This window comes from Phyllosticta citribraziliensis (genome assembly GCF_038025025.1).
Source record: "Phyllosticta citribraziliensis strain CPC 17464 chromosome Unknown J3D65scaffold_9, whole genome shotgun sequence".
Taxonomy (NCBI): domain Eukaryota; kingdom Fungi; phylum Ascomycota; class Dothideomycetes; order Botryosphaeriales; family Phyllostictaceae; genus Phyllosticta; species Phyllosticta citribraziliensis.
The window spans coordinates 934,234-950,041 of NW_027117346.1; the positions used below are offsets into that span (position 1 = coordinate 934,234).

A 15,808-nucleotide genomic window follows, 5' to 3' on the forward strand; every position below is an offset into this window, starting at 1 on the left:
GGAGGTTCGACTCTCGACTCCACGGCTTGGAGTGGAGGAAAGTGGTTCGACTTCTCATTCTGAGGAAAGAAACATGCGTTTACCGCACCCAGCACTGAATCTGGGTATTGTACTATAGGGTTCAATTCTATTTATCAGATTCTCTTTCCCCATGCTTCAAAACGCCGTACGTACCACAGAAGGGAAGTTAAGAAGCTCTCCAACGCGCAACAATTAGGGCAGAGGATGCTTCCCGAGCGGAACTGTAGTGTCAGATGACACTTCGAGCTGATCCATTCAAGTTTTGAAACGCTCTTGAGCGGTCAATTAAGAATAGCTACCGCCTCGCTTGCGCTGGAATCTCGAATCCTCGGTTCATGAAATCCGTGTTTTTGTTCAAGCCTTTCGCCGGGTCCTTGTTGGAGAAGAGACTGTTGAGGTTGTCGTTATTCTCCATCTTCCTCCTCTTGTTCTTCTCCTCCTGCTCTGCCAATACCTTGGCAGTCAACGATGCTGTGGCGCTATTCTTTATTCCATCTGATGACTTCGCTTCAGTCCTCTTTTTCTTTTCCTTCGATCCACTTGAATCAGATGCCTTCTCGTCGCTGCCATTTGCCGCATCAGCGCCCTTTTTGCGCTTCTTTCCACCAGGCGCCTTTTTGAGCGAGTGTGTAAGTCCGCTGGCATGGAGTGTTTTGTTTCGCTCATCGAGCTTGGTGATATCTTCCTCCGACGTCGGGATTATGGAGATGATATCTCGCGTCTCGTATGCGGTATTGCACTCAAGGCACATGCGATCACCGCCAGCCTCTTTGATAGCAGTCCCACGGAAAGCGTGTCCACATGGTACCAGATAAACCGCCTTCGAGCCCGGTCCGAGCGGCTCTCTCGTGATCGGGCAGACCCAGATCTCTCGGCCGTCCTCGGCCTTGCGCTCCTTGCCAGCATCGTCCTTGTCTGTCTCAAACTTGACCTCCACGACGTCGCGCAGGCTCTTGATGCTGCCTCGAAGGACATTCTCGCTTTGTTCCACTTTGCGCACAGCAGCGTTCGGATCTTCGTCGTCGGCGGGGAGGAGGTACTCGAGGACCGCGTCTTTGTTGTAGAGTTTGCCGTTGCAGTCGGAGACTATGGGTCGCGAGAGTGGTTTGTTGGACAGTGGACATGTGCTCCAGCGGTGAGACTCCTGTTCTTGTTGTGCTGCCTTGATTTCGGTCGTAGTTGGGTTGCGCGCCGCTTCTTTGACAAGCTCGCGGCGAGTCGGAATGCTGGGACTCGTTAGTTAATGATACATTCAGGGTGGTTGCAGGAAGCTACTTACCTGCCACCATCGTTACCCATGTTGCGGTTTTACGAGAATGGGCGATACCAGGTTTGGGGAGGCAAGTTGTTGGAGTACGGACGGGAGTGTGGACTGAGGAGGTAAGGCGGCGATAGCGCGGCCGCCGTCTGAAAGATGCGCTTGGAAAAACGTGGCCGGCCCACGTGGTTTCGCGAAGTCGCGTTCCAAGCCTGAGATGCTGTGTGAAAGGTTTAAAAAGACCTCTTGATGCGTTTTGGAAGTGCTGAAGTCGAAATGACGGTATTGTTCTATATACACATGCAGGCGCTTCTGTCCTGTCTATCTAGGTATCCGTCAAAGAGCTGTTTGAGAGCTCAAGCCTGGACATTGTCGTTAAAAGAGTGGGAGTCCACTTCTAAGCCTGTTGGTGTTATCACCCACGTCAGATCCACGTATCCCCCCCATCACGGTGCAAGCCCGTAGTAGGCAAACCAAGCACCGCCGAGCGAGGGCATCCACATGCCCAAATCGCCCAGCAGTGAAGGCGCCGCTTCACCACCCTGCCGCTTGACTACACCGCCAGGACCAGGCACAGCATTCGACTTGGGCTTCCCCTGCTGCCCACCATTGTCACCACCCGAAGTGCCATCCCCTCTATCACCTCCCAGATCTTTCGACTGTCCCGGAGCCCTGGAGCCTCCGCGGATCTCGGGGACGCGCTCAACGACCGTGGCGTCCGGGCAAGCCCAATCATCGCACCTGGCAGCGTAGCCTGGCGCCGGTGACACCGTCTTGACGACCTCCGACCTGCCCAGCACCTTGCCATGCGCGTCGACGGCCTCCACGTACGCGAACGCAGCGTAGTCGCGCGCCTGGAACGGCGTTTCGAAGCCGCCTTTCTGCGCCGTGCCCAGCTCCACGCCGCTGCCGCCGTTGCCGCCGCGCGACGAAGTCAGTCCGTAGAAGCGCCACTCCGCGACGTCGGTGGCGCCATTCCACGAGACAGCGAAGCTCGTCGGACCCGCGTCGCGATTCTTCGCAAAGGCGTACAGCGCGGGCTGCGTCTTTGGTTTGGCAGTCCAGTTGGCCGAGTAGGCGCGGTAGTTCATGACGGGATAGTCGCCCCATGAGGCAGAGAGCAGCGGGGTGCCGTCGGATGAATGCTCAGAGAGAGCGTTTTTGTTGCCCCAGCCCTGGAAGACGTTCCCGTTGGGGAGGACTTGCGTGTTGGCTTGGCTGGTGGCTATCAATTTGGGGTCTGGCGGAGGTATGCGCTGCACCAGCGACGCGCGCTTCGTTGCGTGGTCGAGGTTTATGATAAGGCCGGCGGAGTTGCTGGATGTTGAGTTGAAGCCGTTGGAAGCGTTGTCGAAGAGCGAGATGATGGTGTTGGTGTCGTTTTCTTTGATGAAGCGTGCGTCATGTTGATAGGAGAAGTTGAAGTTTGTGCAGGCATAGTCTGTATAGTCTCCGCCGGCTGAGAGTGTCCAGATGATGCCTCCGTCTTTGGCACTGATTAGGTAGATTGAAGATACGGAGCGTGCTGAGATCAGGTAGTCACCAGAGCTCGTGGACTTATCAACCGAGTTGATGTGGCTATTTTCAAATCAGCTCGAGACCCGGAAAGAAGCCAAGGACCTGGCTAGGGAGCATCCATGCCCACTCACAAATAATCCCAGGCATCACCAGGAGTCAATCCAGTACCTCCAGTATCGGTGCTATTTGGAAAGACATAAGTAGCCCTCAGACGCACGTGGTCAAGAGAATGCCACTCGAAATTCTTCTTGCCCGACTGAACATCAATGTCTTGTAAAATGCCATCCAAGACGTACCCAACTCCACGTCGGATGCCGAAAGCGCTCAGATCGGCTTCAGTCGGTTTGTACGAGGTAATCAGAGCAGACTTTCCGTCCCCAATCAGGTTGAACTCGTGCATGTCTGCAGCAGTGACGCCACTGCCGCCGAGCTGCACAGATTTGACGACAGTATACGAGTTGTCCAGGATCAAGTCGTTGCCACGGGCGTAGCCCTGGATGGTCATGCCTTGGAAGAAGCAAAGGTGGTCCTCGCCCTGATATTTGCATGGCTTAAAGTTGAATGTCTTTTCTGGGCCTGCGACTGCGTATCCGGACCAAACGAGGTTCTACAAACGCCGTCAGAATATCGCAAATGAGGTCCAAAGCCTTGACACTGACACATTTCTTGTCGTAAATGTAAGGACCACTCTGTGGACCACCATACGGCGAGATGAAAATGTAGCCTGCATCTCAGTCAGTGCCACTCTCCCGTGAATGCTCCTTGCCATACATACCAGGACTGAGTCCGTCTTTGTTGATCTCGCAAGTCAACGCAGGTGGATTGAGATCTGGTCTCTACAGTTACGGAGCATTAGCTGCCAAGCAGACTACCATATCCGAACGGGTCTTACGGAATAAAACGACGATCGAGGTGCAGTTTTGTTGTCGGGCGCAGCGCCAACGCTAGAATCGGCCAAGGCGAGTATCAAAGCGACGTAAAGAATGCATGACTGGACCCGCAGGAGATTCCAAACCATGTTGTGACGAATAGAAGAGAGGCAGAACGAGGAACTGTCGTTATCTGGCGATGCTCAAGGCGAGAGGCATGCCGAGTAATCGGAGGCTTGCGGATTCTTGTTTCTTGCAGCAAGACGCAGAAAGCTGATCACTCGCAGCGGCAGGGTTTGACTTGGCCTGGAAACATGTCCGTAGTACTCCAGGCCTCTGTTCCCCTAGGTAAGCAACGAGAAAGCCGGCAACTTGTTCTCCTGAGACAGACATAAGCTCAGCGACCGGCATGCGAGTTGCTGGCCCGGCGCTCGTCGTCGACATGGAAGATCGTTGCAGAAAGACCAGAAGCGAACCAGACAAGGGAAACGGGGCAAAAGTATGTTCCTTGGAACGCGAGACAGCGTCCGGCGTTGCTTCCGTCCGCCCAGCTAGAAGGAGTAGGAGTTGTGACAAGATTCGGTCCTCACGCCGAGGACGCAGTCAGGAGCTCCTCCTGGCCTATATACCACCGATTTAGTACCGCCTTCTGACGTCTATGGTCGGTGATGGACATGATCAGTAGCATTGGGGCCTTCGTTAGTTGTGAGGACGACCACGTTCAGAGGCTCAAGGTCCTGGTCCAAATAAGGTTTGCTCCCGAGTCAAGGTGATGGGATCCCTGATGAGCGGGAGCTGGCTCATATTGCATTGTTGGCGCTCGTGGCTCGTCGACAAGAGGATGAGACAGAAACGCTGGAAGGGGATGTCGGAGCCAGCCAGCTTTTCTCGTGATGGTGCCATCGAAGGCAAGCGAAGACACCGAGCCTTGGTTGGCTCGCGCCCCACCGGGCGCCATCATGGTGTCTCTCGCACGGCCACATGAGCGCACGAATACAAATTCAGCCCCTCTCCCACACTCACACACAATATTGATGTCTTCACTTTCTTCGACCGTTGACCACCCGCTTTGTTTTTTTGCTGGCTGTTGTCACCATGCCTATCTGATCTTATAGGGGGAATCGAATGCTCCAGAGTCCCATGCCACTCGCCAGACAAAGGAGTCTGCTGCGCACATCGCCGTCTGAATCCACCTCTCTTCCGATCCGACTTTTGCACCGCCGTTTCCGTCGCCGCTCGTCCAATTTGGCCCGGTCCGTCCGTTCATGAGCAGCTCTTTCGAAGCCGCTGTCGAAGAAGAAGAAAAAAAGTGCGAAGTGGGAAATCAAATGTGCTCCATGCTGCCTAAACAAGTTTTTTGGGGGCATTCGCGAGGTCGACCATCTCGGGAGCTGAAGATTCATCGACGCAAGAGAAATGAAAGGTCGTCATCATGAGCGGCCAAGATTTAATCGAGGCCCACCGTCGCTGATACTAGCAGTCTTCTCATCCCCATGGTGCCGGTCGGCTCAGGGCAAGCTTAGTTGGGGCAAGCGGCCTGGACGTGGCCGGGCTGCTTGCACTTGTAGCAAACCCTCTCGGCAGACGTCTCCGAGGGGCAGTCGCGAGACAGGTGACCAATCTCGCCGCCTGTGATTCAAGGTCAGTACGTCTTTGTGGCTCAGCTTGGATGCGAATTTTACTCACAGTTGTAGCACTTCTGGCCCTGGGTGCAGTCGCGAGACATGTGGCCGTAGCCGCCGCACGAGTAGCAGGTCTGACCACGGGGAGCACCAAAGGCACCACCACCGCCGTAGCCGCCACCGTAGCCGCCACCGTATCCGCCGGCACCGGCACCGGCACCGTAGCCGCCGCCCTGCGTGCAGTTGCGGGCAATGTGTCCGACCTTGCCGCACTTGTAGCACTCTTGGCCGCCGCCAATGCCGGGAGCACCGCCCTCGGGGCACTCGCGGGAAAGATGTCCAATCTTGCCGCAACGGTAGCAAGGCTTCTCGGCCTGGGGCTCGCTGCACTCTCTGCTCAAGTGACCCTGCTGACCGCAGTTGTAGCAAGTCGGGGTGCCCTTGGTGGGGCAGTCGCGAGCTTGGTGGCTGACATCACCGCCTTCTCCAGGTTAGCATTGGCTCATGCGGGACTCTTGAGAGAGAATTCGGAACGTGACGACGAAGCCATAACGCCCGAGCCCTTGCGCGGAACGGACAAGGACAATGAAAGGCACGAGGTAGGAAAAGAGGTTGTAGATGCGCGTTCGTATGAACGAGAGATTGGGTTGAAGGCTCGAGTGGCCTGCTCGGTTCCCACGCGATCGATCGACGACGTTGGCATTGGCGCTTGGAGCGCGAACACGACGACTCCAACGAGGATCAAAGACTTGTTCCGGATCGAGCAGCCCAAGAAAGCGTCCCCGCTGGAGGTGAGGCTTAACACGGGTTTGGAAAGGGGGAGGCGTGGGTTGTGCATGTGCTCGCAGGAATGTTTGGGCGGAGGGGCGAAGAGCCGTGGGCGGAGGGCGACCAGGACCCAACGTGTGTGAGAGGCAGACGTACAGTTGTAGCAGCCACGGGCAGGAGGAGCGCTGTAATCCATTTTTGGACGAGGTAGGGATGTGTCGTGTAGAGTCTGCAGCGCAGCGCAAGTTAGCATCAGCACCACCTCGGCAGCGAGGATGAGAGGAAAAAAAATCCTGAGGGCGCGAGGGCGGTGCACGAGAGCGACTTACGGATGTGAAGGCTGAGGAGTTGAGTCGGCACGGGTCTGCAAGCAGGATGTTTAGGTGCTGGCAGAGGTTTGTCGGTGGAGGGAGGGCGAGTGAGGGTGGAAAGGTTTGTCGGTTGGATGTGGTGGTGCTGGCGTGGTGGGTGAAGGGGACGCTAGGCCACGGCAAGACGTCGGGGCCGGCCTTGCTGGGGCTTTTAGCGAGTGCGGTGCGGTGCAGTCAACCGCCGGCCTCCTCAACCAGAAACAAACATCCAGGCCGTCTGCGCCAATGGCTAAATTGAAAGTCCCGACTACTGGCCATGACTTGCTGCCTGCATCCGTTGGCGCGCGCTCTCCTTCATGTCTTCTGCTGATCACCTCGATGCGTGATCGTCGAGGGTCCGGGTCCGCGCAGAATGTGGAGACTGCCTGAGGTGGCTCTTCCGCCAGCTTGCTCCAGCTCCTGCCAGGCAAGGCTCGTGACAGTGCGCCGCGACATGTCCGTCGCACTACAGCTGTCAAGTTTCTTGTGCTCCCAGACGACTGGTGGCTGTTGGCCCCAACGGCTCGTGGATCGACTCTGAGGCACATACATACACCCAAAAGCAATGCGAGCCATCGCACCGCTGCCCATTGCATCTCGATGCCGAGGTCAGAGACTGGCATGATCGCGGATCACGCACGCCACCCTCAATGGCTGCCTCGTCAATCTGGATACCAGAGCAGTTGGGAGGCGGCTCGCATTTCCGACTCAATTACTCGTCAAGGTACCATCCCACTGTGGGTGTAGGAAGAAATGAGACTCCCTGGGTCTAGATGCAGCAGTGAACGGGTGCTCCCTAAGTATGGCTGTACTAGTAAATGAATGCTAGGAGGTCTTTCGCATTTCTTTCGACACCCACTGCGGTTCCGCCAGCGCAATACAGCTGTAGGCCTCGAGACCGGCGCATCATTTGCCCAGAGCATATTACAAACGTACATATAGGTGTGCTTATACACTCGTGAGGTGGCATGTCCGGTAATTCTCGAATGACTCGAGCAAACCATACGGGCTTTTCCATCGCCGGGTTACCCTATCCGGCGCAATGGTGCTTTAGGTAAAATCATAAACGACGAGAGCCTGGTTGCCCTGACCCCACTCCCTCAACACTATGACGTTTTCCTCATCGAAGCCTACCCAGTCGCCTGTACGCGTCCACTCGTCTGCTCGTCGCAAGGCCATGGCGAGGCTCGTTGATACGTCAGGAGCAGCATGGTCCGTCGCGCTCAACTCGTAGGATGACGGTTGCTTCTGGTCGGGTTGGATTCGAATGCTCAATTCTCCAGCTGGTTGGCGCCTCCTGTTCGACGAGGAGCCCATGCCCCCCTCCAACTCCCACACTCTTATCTCGTCTCCCCTCGAACTGACCGAGACAGCTTTGCCCCTAGCAGCAACATGTACTCCAGACACAGACGAAGTGTGACCCCACAACCGAGTCCCAGGTCCAATGGAAAGCGAGTCCTTCGTGGATTTTACCATGTAGAGCGTCAGGGTGTTATCCGGGTGCGAACTCAGGAGGTAGGGATGCGTATATGACAAGGACAGTGGCTTCGAATACGTGGCCGCCGATTTTGAGGTAACGTACCGGGATGATTCATCAGACGGCGAGTTGAAAGGCCGCTTTGACAGAGATTGAAACCCTGAATTTTCGGCAGAGGCTAGTCGAGAGTCGACCAACTTTCCCTCCGATGTGATGCGCATCTCCTGTATTCCGACGGTCCATCCGGAGAGGTATGTTGGCAGCGCGTACGCAATCGATGCGACGAGGTCTTCGCTTGAAGGTCGGATGGAAAGAGAAAGGGGTGGCCAAACAGTATGAGACCTCAGTGAGTAGAGTAATCGGGGCGGGTCAAGCACTTCGTGGCCGGACTCTTCGTTTCGTCTCCTTGGAAATTTGTAGAGCGACATGAGTTGCATACCATTCATTGTCAGCAAATAAGGCCATGCACAAGCCACTGCTGATACTATGCCATTGGAAGAAGCTGGATGGCTGTAGGGTCTCCAGAATTGGCGTATAGTTCTCGATAAACTGTAGATGGAGAAACTGCCGTCCCCGAATCCAATGACCACATCTGTTGAGCCGGACGAATGCTCCTTGTCATCGACGGTCAAACACGTTGGGGCCGGTTGTTGGGGGTCCAGCGCAATGCTTGCGATCAAGTTGCGGCCCTTTCCAGCAGACCACGCTCGAAGTCCCGACTCCAAGTCCGCGGTGTAAATGATTCCATCATGGAAATGAACCAAGATGGGTGATGTCGAGGGTGTCTCCAAAAGAGGTATTTCGGCCACATCGCAGGTACCTCTTGACCAATTATGCCGCAGCTTGTATTGTCGTTTCCAGTTCGTCTCTTTTCCATTCTCAACAAGGCTCGCCTCGTCCAGCCACTTGGAGATCCTGGAGGAGAAGTAGAGGTGTCCAGCAGTATTTACTTCTTTGATTCCAGGTAACCTCGAGGCTCGGGGGCGAACGAAGCGATTGTAGTATGCAGCCTTCCAGAGCTGCGAGTCGCAAGCGATTGCATGGAACCTTTTCGATACTCTATGTCGTGTCAGAGGGGAGAAAAAGATTGTTGCCAACGCGTCTCACCTTTGACAAGCATTGAGGCTGGGTATCGGAAGATATGAAAGGATGCGCAGGAGGGTCTCGTCGCTGAGTTGAGAAAGACGGTCCGTATCTGAGGAACCTCTTGTCCGCTTCCTCGGAGGCGACCCAACTTCGCTCAGAGCGTCGGCAGTACGCTTCGCCATGGTTGCAGCCTTGGCAGGCTCAGAGTGTGGATTTCAAGAGAGCGGCATGGTTTGACCAGAGGCAATGTATTCCAAGAAACATTAGTAACGGCACAATGAACGTCACTGTTGATGGCGGGCAGCCCGCAGCCGGCTCGGAGGCGTCCAGTCGTCGTCTTATCGGACCGGGATCTTATCGGAGATCTCACGTGATCGCGATGGCGCTCGACGCGTTCCGTCTTGTTCCTTTCGCCTCTTTCGGTTCCTTGCATCAATGCTCCCCTGCTGTTGCCTTTAGCACGAGCACCCTTCTCTGCCTTGTACTTAACCACATCATCTCTCTGCATACCAACCCTTCAGCGCACCCGCACTCTCTCTCCTCCCTCTCCGCAGCAATCGTCTGTGATGCCTGACGCGATGCGACGCGTCTGACCTGCACGAGTCATGGATCAGGACGACACGTTCTCCCAGGAGTCACAGGGCCTCTCTGCCGCTCATTTTGAAACCCTTCAAAAGAGCATACGCGATGAGAAAAATCAGTGTATGCGGATGGCCAGCCTGGTGTTTCCAACGATGCACTAACTCACCCATTCAGACAGACATCGGATACGAGTTCTTGAGAGAAACAACTCTACCTTGCTTGTCCGAATCGACGAGCTTGAGCAAGAGAACAAGAGCTTGAAAGATCAACTGGCTGCAGCTTTGGATCATCATTCAAATGCAGGTCGAGTCGACCCGCCGTCGGAAGCGCAAGATGATCTCCCGGATTTCGCAGGCAACTGCCCGGCCAGCTCTCCTCCTGCCACTCACAGCGACACTACCCACGTATCTCACGAAAAGTGGTCAGAGCTCAACCAGAAATACAATGCTCTCGAACAGCAACACCGTCAAGACGCCGTTGCCAAGGAACGGCTTCAAGAGAAGTGCATAGAGTTGAAAGAAAAGGCAAAAATATGGGAAGATTACTTCAGAAAGCACGGAAACCCGAAGAGGTCAGATCCTGGAAGCTCTAAGAGCAGAGGCCCTCCAACGCCGGCCAGTGTGATGTCGCCATTACCTGAGGCTGCGGGTCTGACAGAAGCAGCCCAAATACTAATTCCGCCGGCCACGGAGCAGAACCACCGAATGCCTCCTGCCCATCTCCGACTTCAGAAGAAATGCGCAACGCCAATTGACCAATTGACACAACGTACTCCTCCAGGAACCGTAATGAAGGGCGTTTGGAAAGAACCAGGACACCAAGTCCACCCCAGGTCAGCCATTACTGAACCCGATTCAGAGATTTCGAACGGAAAATTACATCAAGCTTCTGATGATGGGAACGAAGCAGATTTTGATGGTCTCGGGGGTGGCTCAAAAGAAACGCGGTCCAGTCAGACAACCCAAGAGGAGGATCACGAGTCAAATCAGGCAAGGCTGTCTGATGCGAGAGTACAAACATCGGATGATGAAATGCCTCAAATTCTTTCGGAGCGGACACTCAAAAGGAAACGCCGTGGTGCTCGAGAAAATCCCGATTTCACCGTGTTTCAGGACAATTCGAACGCATCGCAATCTAGCCCTGCATCGCATGTACGGGTTAAGAAAGAGCCAGATGAGAGCGTGCCAGTCTCACAAATCTTGGCGCCGTATCGCCCGACTGGTTCGGCGCTGGACCTGGACATGACGAATCAGCTCAAGACACCAAGAAAGCGTCGTCACTTGCGGACTTCAGCGAACTTTTCTCGAAGGAACCGCAAGGTGTATCCAGATGTTCCAGCATTACGACAGGAGAGATCATTCAGCGCTCCTGCCGAGTTAAACCGGCGTCTGCTTCCAGGAGCGCAACGCGCCAGTAATGAGAGACGGGCTACCCGGACTGAGGAGATCCCCGATTCTGATTCCGAACCCATACATAATAGCAGTGGGGACGAAGAAAACACTGGCAAGGTCAACTCTTCTATTGCCAGTCCAAGAAAACACCTCAACACCAGACCATTGATCCAGGTGGACGCCAATCCTCGAGTCCCCCTTCCACAGCCCAAATTTGATTCGCGGCCTGAAAAGAAGCGCGTAAAGCAATCCAGAGGAGCAAAAGTGATAAATACTGTCTCCGAAAGCGGCGAGGAAAAGGCCCCTGAGTGCGAAATGGCCCCAGAGGTGAGCAAGGAGTCGAGGCGCCGATTGGCTAGTCTTCTTGAGGCAGAAACTGTCCTGGAGTCTCTTAAACTCGCAAAGCCCTCAACTCCCGCATCAAGTCGAACCGCTCGACGAGTTCACAAGCCTGATCCTTCTGGAAAGACTCCACAGTCGGAACCTATGCAAAGGAAGACACTGGCATCGACCCCGCAGACCGCGTCGAAGATGCCTCAACGGACATCCAAACGCTTGCTGGAGCGGTACCCCCAGCCACTACGGTCAAAACCGCTTGAACAGCTTGGCATCAATGATTTCAAAATCAATCCGGTTGTCAATGATGGCGTTTCGTTTGCCTACAACCAGGTCATTCGGAACCGAGAGGCGCGTCGGTGTTTGCCAGGATGCATCAGAGAGGAATGCTGCGGCCCAACTTTCCGTGCTCTTGTCGAGTCCGGCGTCGACCCTCCAGTGGAGCAGGGTTTGTGGGAATCGCCCGAAACGGATCTTACCACAGACGACAAGTACCTTCGCGCATATCTTGGCTCTACCTACAACAAGGAGGCTTTTCAGCTGAAACCTCTGGCAGAACAACAGGCAGTTCTGGAAATGGCGAAAATGAAAGCATGGGCAAATCATTCAGGACGCCACAAGCAAGTTTTTCAACGGGAGCGGACACCGCCTGGGTTCTGGAGGACAGATTTCCCAGCCACACAAGAATTGCAACGGGACAGAGAAGCAGCCCGGATGGAAGAGAGGAGGCTTGTAGAGGAGCGATGGAGAGAGGCAATGACAGAAGGGGGACGGTGGCTTTTCCGGGACGAGTGACTGCGTCCTTCTTGTCTGATGTGCTGCCTCGCTTCTCCCCTTTGGGACAATGAATCAACAACATTCACATTCGTGTGGCATGGCCACGAGGCTCCAAATTCGATTGTTACAAGGCATGTTACAAGGCATGGAGAGACTTCATTGCACCGATTGCATGATGGGGAGTAGCTGCATCGCTTTCATCGGGAACATGACTATATTTGGGGACAAGCACGACGACACAATGTTTCTTCCCTGCAGCTTGCACCCGGCTGGAAATGCAAAAATGCTAACTTTGTTTGGACCGTCCAAAGAAAATGCTGACAATCTTCCCTAGAGTGTGATCCCAGTGCTGAACAAACGTTTCCAGTCAAGGTCATGCCGCATCGAGTCCACGGCCATTGGTCTTCTAAGAGTCCTGCCACAGTCTTGTCAGCATCTCTGGTCCACACCCGCAGAGGGGCAAAGGCTACCTTGAGCAGCTCAGAAAATCCTCTGTAGGAGCAGAATGAGGACGTTCGCCCCGAAGATGAGCAAGACGTTGGCGGGGACTTTAATGGCTGCATTGTCATCGCAGTCGTCGCAGTTGTTATCTCCTCCTCCGCCGCCGCCTCCGTCTGGATAACCACCTCCTCCGCCCCCTCCTCCACCTCCTCCGTGGTGCCCATTATTTTCTCCTTCCCAACCACCTCCAGAGTTCCATCCCGGCGCCGGAGCAGGATTGGCTAAAGCGACGGAGGCGGAGAAAAGAGAGAGGAAGACGAGTGTAAGAGAGAGGATGGAAAGGCTTCGAGCATAGAATGAAGCGGCCATTTTGAGTCGAGCGAGCCTGAGTTGAATCGAGGCGGATGTGGGAAGCAGAAATGACAATAGTCTATCAATAGGTCTCTTTTATATATGGCAGCGTGCCGACAATGGGTCAGGCATCAAGAACTCTTGATGCAGCTGACGTGCAGCGGGTTTCTTGTCCAAATCATTGATTACGCTCTTGAGATGCAGAAGCAAGAGTTCGGGCGCTGTTAGCACAGAGACCGCCATGATTCTTGGGTTACATTGCCTTGGTGGTTGGGCACAGGCGCAGAGAAACTACCGTCGAGAGGCAGATGTCATGACGATGGATCCCAGCTCGGTGCGGCGGTGTAGTGCCGGTGAGGGTTGTGTGGCTTGTGTGGCTTGCCCGGCCACGTCGCGTCGTCCCGTCCTCTGCACGACGCGTCTGGCTTTACCACAACCAACTCCAACGCCGACGACAACTCACCATGGACGACCAGATCCCCGACACCCAAGACATTGCTCTTGAGACGCCTGTTGACGACGTCTTTCGTGCGCCCTCGGTCCAGCCCTCGGAAATCTTCAAGGGCGCTTCTTACTCGCACTTTTCCCCTCTCCCTCAGACCATCGCCAGCGATCTCACCACCGAATGCGTTCTCGGCGTCGATGAGGCCGGGAGGGGGCCCGTACTTGGTTATTCCACTTGCAATGTCCGAGACTTCAATCTGGCTAACAGGGACAGGCCCAATGGTGTACGCCTTGCTCTACCTTCCGCTTTCCCTCCACCGCTCCCTCCTAGCCGAGACGCACCACTTCGACGACTCCAAAGTCCTCACTCCGGCCGTGCGGTCCGATTTGATGGAAAAGCTATGCACGACTGGCACCGACCTCTACCAGAATTGCGGCTGGGCCACCAACGTCATGTCCGCGCGCGACATCTCGGCTGGCATGCTGAAGCCCAACGGGACGTACAATCTGAATGCGCAAGCCATGGACGCGACCATTGACTTGATCAAGCAAGTCTTGGCCAAAGGTGTCAATGTCAAAGAAGTCTACATTGATACGATTGGCAATCCCGCAGCGTACCAAAAGAAACTTGAGCGCATCTTCCCCACCTGCAAGATCACCGTGGCGAAAAAGGCCGACTCGCTGTACCCTTGCGTCTCTGCCGCGTCTGTATGTGCCAAGGTGACGAGAGACGCCGCCCTCGACGTCAGCTACGAAGCGTACAAGACCGAAGCCGCAGATGGTTGGGGCTCTGGCTATCCTTCTGACGCGCGGTGCTCAAGCTGGCTCAAGAGAAACAAGGACCCTCTTTTTGGATGGGGCCCTGAGTGTCGCTTTAGTTGGGGTACGGCAAAGGATTTGCTCGAGGACAAGAAGATCAGCTTGAAGGTCGACTGGCCGGTCGATGACGATGCGGAGGGCATGAACATTTCATCCTTCTTCAATAACTCCGACGAGGCGGACGGAAGCGAATTGTCAAACTGGTATGGTAGACCAGTTACTGAAGAAATCTTTTAAACTCAGTGCTGGTCTGCACGAACGTCCATGGTCATATTGGGCCACTCCGCCTGGCGCTGAGTGGAGTTAAATGCTAATCTCAAAGCTGTTGGCAAAGACAACGACAGCTCCTTGAAACAGGGCCCAGTTGTGGTCTCATGCCATGGTCCTGGTCTAAAGTGGCCTCGTCTCCGACTCTAGCGTCGATATTTTAAACTGTGGATTCCAATGTCCAGAGAAGCCCTCCTCGCAACCGCACTCGTGCCTCGTACGAGTCCCTGGGATTCGGACTGAACGACTGTATCAAGACTCGAATTGTCAAGCACTCCCGCAATCTATGGGATGGATCAGCGCCAACTTCAAATCAACATCTTGGCCTGCAGACCAACAATCCTCCACTCTCGAGCCCCGACTTCAGGAGTCAGATCCAAGGAACAGCAGACAGCTCTGCTTGGGGACGCAAATCAGACCAAGCCGCGTCCATAGCGGCAGAATCGACTTGAATGGGATTGGTTCATGCGCGCGGGAAGCATTCGACACAGTCCCAGCAGATAGAGTCGCAGTGATTTTTGGAGGCTGAGGAGCTGCCACGTACCGTGCCCAGTTGTCCAGATGATAGGGGATGTGGCGAAGACTGAAAATTCTGGTATCCTACGCCGCAAGCTGTGGACTGAGCAGAGGATTGAAAACTGCACGCGCAGCTCATGCGCGGTCTTTCTTTGGTTACAGGTCCAGACGTAGACTTGCGATTGTTCTTGTCAGGGCACGGAATTATCAGGTTGATTTGTATCGTTATCCAATCTTCTACCACACGCTCTGTCACCTGGTCGTCATAAACGAGATGTCGCTGTAGAATTGCACCCGTCCAATAACATCATTCACTTTCCTAATCTCTGCAGCCACCGCCGTTGCAAACAAACGAACACACGCATGCTTCACAGCATACATTTTGGGCGCGGCTCTGAGGGGACAACTGTTGGGTAGATAATTGATAGACAATTCATGCTGCAGATTCTGCTTCTATAGGCTTCGCGTTGAAAATGGGCCCTCACGAAGCTTGCTTAATCAATTGCATGTTTTCGTTGCACTTGCTTTTACCAACCATATTTGTTGGCGAGTTGCAAAAATTGTTGCGAAGCTGAAAATCCACGAAGCAAAGATACTAGCGGTGCAACATCTTTTGGGTTACTAGGAGACTGTACTTTGAGCAGTTGTGTTTAGCAGGACCTGTTGGCACTCTAAATATTACCATCACGTCTGTTTCTGTTGACGAGCGTTGTTGTGTAAATGGTCTTGACTCGAATGTGTATGACTTGACCGACCACCACTAGGTTCCGTCACTCTTTCTGGCAGACGCAAACCTCTCAGACGAAAGTTACGACGACACCAATCACGCACGATCTAAGAATGGCACAAGCAGCAAACAACTACGCAGTCCATTCTCGACTTCCACCAAACTGACCGACCAGCCGACCGACTGCT

The 15,808-nt window shown here is 54.5% G+C and overlaps 7 protein-coding genes across 7 annotated transcripts; 3 read left to right on the forward strand and 4 right to left on the reverse strand.

The window, feature by feature from the left end:
* Positions 1–262: 262 nt before the first annotated feature.
* Positions 263–1,380, reverse strand: J3D65DRAFT_652568 (Rtf2 RING-finger-domain-containing protein). Its single transcript, XM_066802455.1, has 2 exons — positions 1,301–1,380; positions 263–1,247 (listed from the first exon to the last, which is right to left on the reverse strand). Exons 1-2 carry the CDS (start codon positions 1,318–1,320, stop codon positions 317–319), a joined length of 951 nt encoding a protein of 316 aa, XP_066653079.1. The 5' UTR covers positions 1,321–1,380; the 3' UTR covers positions 263–316.
* A 345-nt stretch (positions 1,381–1,725) lies between these two features.
* Positions 1,726–3,815, reverse strand: J3D65DRAFT_605064 (ASST-domain-containing protein; the record flags this gene model as incomplete). Its single annotated transcript, XM_066798322.1, has 5 exons — positions 1,726–2,857; positions 2,929–3,404; positions 3,457–3,521; positions 3,573–3,633; positions 3,690–3,815. 5 exons carry the CDS (start codon positions 3,813–3,815, stop codon positions 1,726–1,728), a joined length of 1,860 nt encoding a protein of 619 aa, XP_066653080.1.
* A 1,558-nt stretch (positions 3,816–5,373) lies between these two features.
* On the forward strand, positions 5,374–6,317 carry J3D65DRAFT_468433 (uncharacterized protein). Its single transcript, XM_066796495.1, has one exon. It carries the CDS (start codon positions 5,624–5,626, stop codon positions 6,197–6,199), a length of 576 nt encoding a protein of 191 aa, XP_066653081.1. The 5' UTR covers positions 5,374–5,623; the 3' UTR covers positions 6,200–6,317.
* Positions 6,318–7,456: 1,139 nt separating this feature from the next.
* Positions 7,457–9,151, reverse strand: J3D65DRAFT_605066 (F-box domain-containing protein; the record flags this gene model as incomplete). Its single annotated transcript, XM_066798323.1, has 2 exons — positions 7,457–8,942; positions 8,991–9,151. 2 exons carry the CDS (start codon positions 9,149–9,151, stop codon positions 7,457–7,459), a joined length of 1,647 nt encoding a protein of 548 aa, XP_066653082.1.
* A 423-nt stretch (positions 9,152–9,574) lies between these two features.
* J3D65DRAFT_700659 (DNA repair protein endonuclease SAE2/CtIP C-terminus-domain-containing protein) lies at positions 9,575–12,170 on the forward strand (the record flags this gene model as incomplete). Its single annotated transcript, XM_066804081.1, has 2 exons — positions 9,575–9,671; positions 9,726–12,170. 2 exons carry the CDS (start codon positions 9,575–9,577, stop codon positions 12,071–12,073), a joined length of 2,445 nt encoding a protein of 814 aa, XP_066653083.1. The 3' UTR covers positions 12,074–12,170.
* Positions 12,171–12,216: 46 nt separating this feature from the next.
* J3D65DRAFT_632238 (uncharacterized protein) lies at positions 12,217–13,163 on the reverse strand. The gene is made up of 2 exons (XM_066800995.1): positions 12,526–13,163; positions 12,217–12,470 (listed from the first exon to the last, which is right to left on the reverse strand). The coding sequence occupies exon 1, from the start codon at positions 12,863–12,865 to the stop codon at positions 12,536–12,538; it is 330 nt and encodes a 109-aa protein (XP_066653084.1). The 5' UTR covers positions 12,866–13,163; the 3' UTR covers positions 12,217–12,470; positions 12,526–12,535.
* A 148-nt stretch (positions 13,164–13,311) lies between these two features.
* J3D65DRAFT_669745 (ribonuclease H-like domain-containing protein) lies at positions 13,312–14,347 on the forward strand (the record flags this gene model as incomplete). Its single annotated transcript, XM_066803226.1, has 2 exons — positions 13,312–13,516; positions 13,566–14,347. The coding sequence occupies 2 exons, from the start codon at positions 13,312–13,314 to the stop codon at positions 14,345–14,347; spliced, it is 987 nt and encodes a 328-aa protein (XP_066653085.1).
* Positions 14,348–15,808: the final 1,461 nt, after the last annotated feature.

Excerpts from the sequence above, each read along its gene's own strand:
- J3D65DRAFT_652568 (XM_066802455.1), bottom strand. The coding sequence starts at position 1,320 with ATGGGTAACGATGGTGGCAG. Across the intron at positions 1,248-1,300 it reads ATGGGTAACGATGGTGGCAG|CATTCCGACTCGCCGCGAGC; the intron begins GTAAGTAGCTTC and ends AACGAGTCCCAG.
- J3D65DRAFT_468433 (XM_066796495.1), top strand. The coding sequence starts at position 5,624 with ATGTCCAATCTTGCCGCAACGGTAGCAAGGCTTCTCGGCCTGGGGCTC.
- J3D65DRAFT_632238 (XM_066800995.1), bottom strand. The coding sequence starts at position 12,865 with ATGGCCGCTTCATTCTATGCTCGAAGCCTTTCCATCCTCTCTCTTACA.